The sequence below is a fragment of the Spinacia oleracea genome, chromosome 1 (genome assembly GCF_020520425.1).
Source record: "Spinacia oleracea cultivar Varoflay chromosome 1, BTI_SOV_V1, whole genome shotgun sequence".
NCBI lineage: Eukaryota > Viridiplantae > Streptophyta > Magnoliopsida > Caryophyllales > Amaranthaceae > Spinacia > Spinacia oleracea.
This window is the reverse complement of record NC_079487.1, coordinates 101,332,660-101,340,143: the sequence shown is the minus strand read 5'-3', so window position 1 is coordinate 101,340,143 and position 7,484 is coordinate 101,332,660. Positions and strand designations below refer to the sequence as shown.

Genomic DNA, 7,484 nt, shown 5'->3' with positions numbered 1-7,484 from the left:
ACATTGTCATTGTTGATTTAATAAAACGGGTTCAAGATAAAGAATATATACTTAGATTTGTTTAATTTTTATGTAATTGATGTATAATAGTTGTAGGTAATTTTGCATAGATGTAGATGTAGAGTTGAATCGATTTGGGGTTGCAGACATAAAATTGGGGAATTTCCCTTGAGTGTCCATTATTATGTGTAAAAATTACTTGACTTGAGGTTTGAAAAATGAGTTGATGTAGTAGTTGGTTGTTAGAATGTATGTAGAGTGAAATGTTTAAAAATGTTGTAGGAACTGAACATGAGTAGATTGCAAAAAATTGGGAGTATGAATCAAAAGGTAAATGAAGAGTGTGATGGTGAAGTGTCAAGCAGTTCAAAAAGTCAGCAAGATGATAGTGATGATGAGGACTTTACGGCTGATGGGTTTGATGATGAAGATGATGTTGTTGTACAGACGGTTGGTAGAAGTATAAAAAGCAAGAGGGGGAGACCAAAGGTATCTTATTCTCTTAATCTCATAAGGAAATATGTATTAATGTATAACCCCATCGTGGAAGTATGATAAATGTTTGAATTTAAAGTAATATGAAATTGGTGATAAAGGGAGACCTCTGTAGTTGTTGTGTAACTATGTTTGGTCCCAAATTTGATGTCAAATAACCAATTGTGTGCGCAGGCCACGAAGAAGAGAGAGAGTGTGTGACAACAAAAAGGAGAGCGGTTGTGGAGAAAGTCACCCTACACACGGGAGTGTTCAAGGTATTTTGATACATTGTTGGGTTGTGATATGTATGGTTTTAAAAATATAACGTGATAACCTGCTTTGTATTGAAATTGTAGGATAGTAGCTTCTCTAAGGGCGGTCAAGTGAAGGAAGTCCGTCAGGTATTGAAAGTTCTCCACCGCGAATACAATGGACGAGTAAGTAATTTAATATCTTATTAAACTAGTACCCTAATGTGTTGTTATGGTACCCAAAGGAGTGTTTATGTTATACTGTATGGGTGAATAAATGTATGTATGTTGTGAGATTGATTATGTGTAAATAAGGGTGGTTGATCTCTCCCCTTTTGTTTGTGAACTACCCTGGGAGGAATACTCTTTCAGTTGATGTGTTCTTATTCTGTATATTTGTGAGAATTGGTGCAGGTTAGTGAACTGTCTGGTATAGTTGTTGTCCTACATGGGAAATGTAAGGTAGTTGCTTTATGTTATTAGTGATTTCAAGGTTATTGTATAGGGGTAATTGTTTGGATGTTTTATTAGAGTGATTGAAAAAATTGCTATTGTAGTTGTACACTGAGTGTTAAAAGTAACCATGGTAGGTGTATGGAATGAGATTGTAGATGGTTTGTAGGAGATTGTACATATGGTATATTAGTGCCACTTCATTGCAGATTTTTAATGGAAGATAGTATTGCAATTGTATTATAGTGTACACCTAAATTGAATTGAATATGTACTTTGTATTGACATTGTCCAAACTTTGGATTGAATGTAGTAAACCAACAGGTTAACAATGTTTAAAATAATTATCTAAGGTTCTTTGCTAGTAGTGTGTAATAATTTGTGTACTTGCAGACGGCAACCATCAATTGCAAAGTCGAAGCATTTGGTAGAATTATTCATAGGTTTGATAATCGTAGGAGGAAGTGGGTTAGTGAAATGGGATTTGGAGGACTTTATCACTTGTGCGGGAAACACTTACCCCGAAACTTTGTGTATTGGTTGATGACTCGTGTGGACCCTGTGAATGAGGTATTTAGGGGGCCGAATGGATTTGATGTCCCTATGAACAAAAACCAGGTGCGGTGGATACTAGGGCTTCCAAATGGTGGGAAGGTCATTCCCACCAATGATGTTGATGCTGATGAGGGAATGAAACGATTGGGGTATAAAATCCAAGGACAATATGGGCGGTCATGGTCGAGTGTGAACCCTAACAAGACGGGGGTTGTTATATCCACAGAAGCGATTCCAATCAATCCCAAATTCATTGAAAGGTTGGAGGGTGAATGGGGTGAAAATGATGAGGCCGAGTTTAAGACAATGTTCTTGATAGCCGCACTTGGTATGGTTCTATGTCCGACACAATGTGGAAGATTGAGTGCGGGCTTGGTATATGGCTGTACACTTGGATTGCAGGCACGACAGTACGACTGGTGCAAGCTTGTATATGATTTCTTCATTGATAGGGCGAAAGTGTTCTGTCGGGATTTCTACACGTATGGGTGGACCAAAGGAGTTGGTGGTTGCAGCATTTACTTAGTGGTGAGTAGTAGTTGATTATAGTGTCCCTATAAAGAAGGTATATGTTTTGCATACTTGGGTTGTGGGGTAATGAATTGGTTCTCAATGAATTTGTAATGAATTTCAGATTTGGTATCTTGATCGACTAGACAGGATTCCCGTGCAGTGGGGAGTATTCCCTAGGCTAAAGGCATGGGATATGCAGGAGATTGTGAAGGCGAAGGATGCAGATCGGTTACCTGTACCAAATGGGGACTATGGTTGTCTTGGGGTGAGTTATATGATTTCAATTTATCGAATTTTATATGAGTAACAGTACGTAATTTTGAATGGCCGTAAATACTTATTGACATAAATAGGTTAAATATGTTGTCCTATATTTGGTTCTGATTGACGGAAGTTAATTAGGTATTTATCTAATACCTTTGTAATTGAATTTATTTTGTAGTGTGTTGTCGTTGCGTATGGGGATACACAACACCCGAGGGCAACCAAGGATAGTGATGGTCCAGCTGAGGAGGTGAATTAGTTAGCTCTCGTTTACGCACATTTTGGTGTTTGATTTGTGATAGTAACGTTAGTTTATAACAATTGATTTTAGGTATGTATTCCGGCAATTGAGAATGAGAATTTCAAGTTAAAACCCAGGAAGAAAGGAAATAGTGAGAGGAATCCAATGAAGATGAGGAAGATGGCTAAGGAACGGGAAAAGCGACAACATATTGAGTTGGTGAGGTTGGAATTTGATATGCAAACTCACGGGATTTGTACGGAGCGTCAAATGGATACGGTTAATCAGGAGGAGCCTCTAACACCGCCACGTACGGTAATACCTGGCCCTCCCTCACCACAGGTAACATCTCCAATGCCTGGACCACTTCCCCCCAAACCAACCTTGTCTCATGCATCCCCTCCCCCCCCCCCCCGAGTCAACGATGTTCCCATTTCCCTTTCCTCCTCCCCCTCCATTGGTGACCCTGCCTGGACTGCGGTCGGACCCCACAAAGGTGATACCTCCACTTACTCCTCCTCCCCCACCTACAACGACACCACCACACCCACCTACGGTGAGCCCACCATCCCAACTAGTGGTTGCTCCACTCTCCCCTCCTCCCCAACCAATGGAATCCCAACCTACTCCCCCTCTGGCCCAACCATGTTGCCCAACCATCCCCTCCACCTCCCCAACCAATGGATGGCCCACCTTCCCCCTCTATGGCCCAACCATTTGATGCCCAGGCAACCACTCCTTCGGCCCAACCCATGGATTCCCAAGCAACGCCTCCTGCGGCCCAACAGCTGGATTCCCAGCCGAACCCTCGTCTGCATCAAAAGGAAAACCAACCAACCGTTCCTCCCAAAACGGTGACTGAATATGAAGAAGTGGGCTCACCAATGTGTGTTGGTTCGTTGAGTGTTAGTAGCGTATCTGTTGTATGTGGGTTGGAATCCCCTCCCGCTTTTATTGACATCAATTGCGAGAGTCAAATGGGTGGTCTCATTGCCTCTGGCGCCATACTATTTCAAAGGACTCGACCCAGACGTCGTCGTAAGAAGAGCATAACCTTTTCTGAAAGAGTTTGTGGTTGGCTGACCACTGAAATGACGAAATTCAGCTACAACCTAGTTGAGTTTGTCAACCATAACGGTGGTCTTCTGTCTGGACGTGGTGGCCTTAAAGGAATGAGGTGCCCAACATAAATCTTGTTAATCCGATTATTCGTTATTCAGATGTAGTATTTGTATAACGGGCATGCTTATGTGTTTTTGTAGCCTTACCGTGATGATTAAATGCGGTGATGGGAGCAACGTTAACATGAACCAGTGCAAAGGTCTTGCACAGTTAAATGGATGTGTTCACAAGCAGGTAATGTTGTGTATGTTATTTTAAATGCCATAACATCATCCTAGAAAATATTTGCCTTACACATTTAAATTAGTACCACTGTCTCAAAACAATGTAGTACTATGTATCAAACAACTCGTCTTCGTATACTGTCGGACCAACAAATTTGTACTATTTTACCTCCTACATATACAAAACACGTATAGGGTTGTTTTAAGGGAAGTTAATCCGGTTGTTGACTTTGGTTATTGAAATTGTAGTATGTGGACACGGTCTCGAGACTTTACAATTCATCGTGGGCCGAGAAATATGTAGGGAGAAGTTTGCGGTACATGATGACATCCGCCTTTTCTGTAAGTTGAGTATGGAATTTTTAAAAATTTCTATTTCACTGTTATGACCCGCAAAGTATTAATTTGAACCTCAATCAAGTTTAGGAAAAGGTCATGAAGTTTTCTCAAGACTCCCATGATGGTGTTAAGAAGACTGCCGTTGATCGCATCCGGTTGTGTGATTGGATGACGAAGGAGAGGGAGAAGATTGCGGTTGCATCTATTAAAAATCTAGAAGCCAATCACACCCAAGACGGGACTGTGTGTTCGCGAATATCTGAGGTACATTTTCAATGAGTGTGACATATGAAAGTGGGAAATTCTCATGGTTGTCATCCATGCGGAATCAAACTTATATAAGTTAATCGTTAGTAAATATTTTTATGGAACAGTTGTTTATTCCAGTACTTGAGCAGTTGGGACCCTACACAAACCATTGGTGGTGTGTTGTTATATCCGCCGACCCTCCAACCGTATACGTCATTGACTCTTTGATCTCAAATCCAGTGGAGCAGCGTCATACTGAGATTGATAAACTGGTAACTTATTGAGGCTTGTAATTAGTAATATCTGATTATACATCTTTTGTTTATTGTGAGGAACTCTTTATGAAGTGTCCCTTCTTTTGTTTATCCAGTTAATAGGGGTTGACAAACTGTTATTTAATGGGGAGGATGATGACATTTGGGGGCAGATCCTTACATGGCGACGGACGCGGATGGATATAGAAATCCAGGAAGACAAGTAAAGTGGCCTTTTTTGGTGATATTTTTGGCGGGGAGTTGTCGTTGTGTAGTGTTTAAACTTGTGTTAATTTTTGTTTTGTATCTCAGCCACAGTTGCGGTGTCTGGATGCTGCTATCCATTAAGGAGTTTGCTGAAGGATATGAGGGGCTGCGTATACCAGACATTGAAGTAGCGCGTCGGTTGTTGCTGACCCAAGACATTTTAAGTCCTTATAACCTTGAACGTGATCGTGTAAAACTTATGGTGAACGGGACAACGTAGTCTCAAAATATTTGAAAACGTTTTGTGCCCTTTAGTCATAGTGATATGGATTCGGGTTCTTGTTGGGATGTTTAGATGTGGTCCAAATGGCCCAATAGGTTATGTGGATTATGTTGGGCTTTATTAAACGAGTTAGTTTTCATGGTAGTTGGATTCAAATGTAATAGTTCTGATTTGTTATCCTTAAACATTCATTCAGATATTGGCAATAATGTGAGTGGTAATAAAACTAGTAATTTGGGCCCAAAACCTGTTGTACAATGGAAAAGTTTTGAAAGTAATTTGGCCCAGGTCCATATGCAAAGGGAAATATACGTGAACCATGTAAAAAAGTTGGCCCTTTTAAGTTCGAAAATGATTAATCCAATATTTCATCAACACCAAAGTTAGTAAATGTCAGTAATACGTTAAGTCAATATGTATACATAATAATAATAAATATTTTCAACACAGCCCTTAAATAATAGTGATCCTTACATAAGTAGTTAGTAAAAGTGAATCCTACTTTTATTTAATCCAGAAGTAGTTTATGGGGGTTGTAGGTTGAGCTTGCAATTCATTCCGAATCCAATGGATATCCACCCCCGCGATCCGTAAAGAAGCGGATGGTTAATGAATTTAGTATTGATCGGACGAAATGGGTGAGTTGCATATGGATGAAGGTGACTCCAACCAACCAGCCGAGCTTTCACCCCATCCATCTACCAATTAAATTATTTGTATTGTTTATTTTTTGTTCAATTAACTTAAGGTTTTTAAAATTTATTGAACATAAAATTATAATAGGCAAAAGTGTAACATAAAATAGTGCGTTCCCTAACTAGGATTATGCAAAGATAAATCAACTTATTTCTAAAACTAATGCTATGGTTGTATGGTGTTTCAAAATGGTAAAAAACTCATGTGGACTATATGTGGATTAATTATTCGTAACTCCAACATGTGTGTATTTCAACATGTGTGTATTTATGTGGTTTTAACCATCAAATGTTAAAACCCTACTATCTCCCGATCGACCCGAATCACCCGTGCATCATGGATGGATGTGATGTGGATTGAGAATTATACGGATAATGGGTGGTCGGATGACGGTTGAAAATTTCATGGATGGATGCCGATTGAGCTTTACCTGAACCAATCGTGACCCATTGCCACCCCGTAGATGGGGGTGAGGTGGGTTTCACAAATTATTTGTTCAATAATAAGATGGGTCATAAGTTGACGTAGGAATTTTTATTACTTAGTTTGTGGGGGTGAAAAATTACTTAAATTTGCTAGTTTATCTGATAAATGAATTTGGCTTTTTTAGGCAAGTGTATCACTTATTTAAATACGAATGGAGTAATTGTTGTACGCCTATTCCTTGATTAGACAATACAATGACCTCAAATTTACAAGGGACCCTTTATGTAAATAGATTATTAGAGTAGTAGGGGCCAAGTAAATAGGGTTGTAGGGGCCAAGTTATTAGGGTCCAATTAAATTGTATATAATCATTTATTGGTCCAGGAATGTTACTAATCAAAATTACCATAAATGCTTAATGTTTTTGTTATAAATATAAGCCTATTGTTATCCTCATATCCTTGCGCTACTCCTACAAACCAAGTGTTCTTGTACCCAAAGTTCAAAAGCACGAAGTTATGGCTTTTCCTTTTCATCCCTTTTTTGTTAGGGTACCATCCCCCCTTGCCATTATATACACCACCCCCCTCAATCGAGGAAATGCAGAAGGAAACATTAATCTATTCAATTTTTATTATAACGAGTCCAAGGCGGGTATCCTTGACGTAATACCCGCACATGTTATTCGGAATATTATTCGCAATGAAAACGTCAGTATAGAAGAGTATAAGGAGATGTGTGTACTCAGTGATTCTTTTGAAGTAATCCCAGCTCATCTTCCCAACCTATCTGACTTGTTTGGATTGGATGAAGCCTTTAAGCAGTACATCTTGGGGGCATTACATAATCTTGATCTAATCCAGTCTACTAATTTCCTCCCGGAAAATGTCATGCACATGGTAGATCCGCGTCCTGTTATAAATTGGGTTG

The 7,484-nt window shown here is 39.5% G+C and overlaps 1 protein-coding gene across 1 annotated transcript; it reads left to right on the top strand.

Moving 5' to 3' along the window:
• The first annotated feature begins 4,526 nt into the window (after positions 1-4,526).
• Positions 4,527-5,571, top strand: LOC130466075 (uncharacterized). The gene is made up of 3 exons (XM_056834810.1): positions 4,527-4,703; positions 4,814-4,960; positions 5,059-5,571. The coding sequence occupies exons 1-3, from the start codon at positions 4,536-4,538 to the stop codon at positions 5,167-5,169; spliced, it is 426 nt and encodes a 141-aa protein (XP_056690788.1). The 5' UTR covers positions 4,527-4,535; the 3' UTR covers positions 5,170-5,571.
• The last annotated feature ends 1,913 nt before the right edge of the window (positions 5,572-7,484 follow it).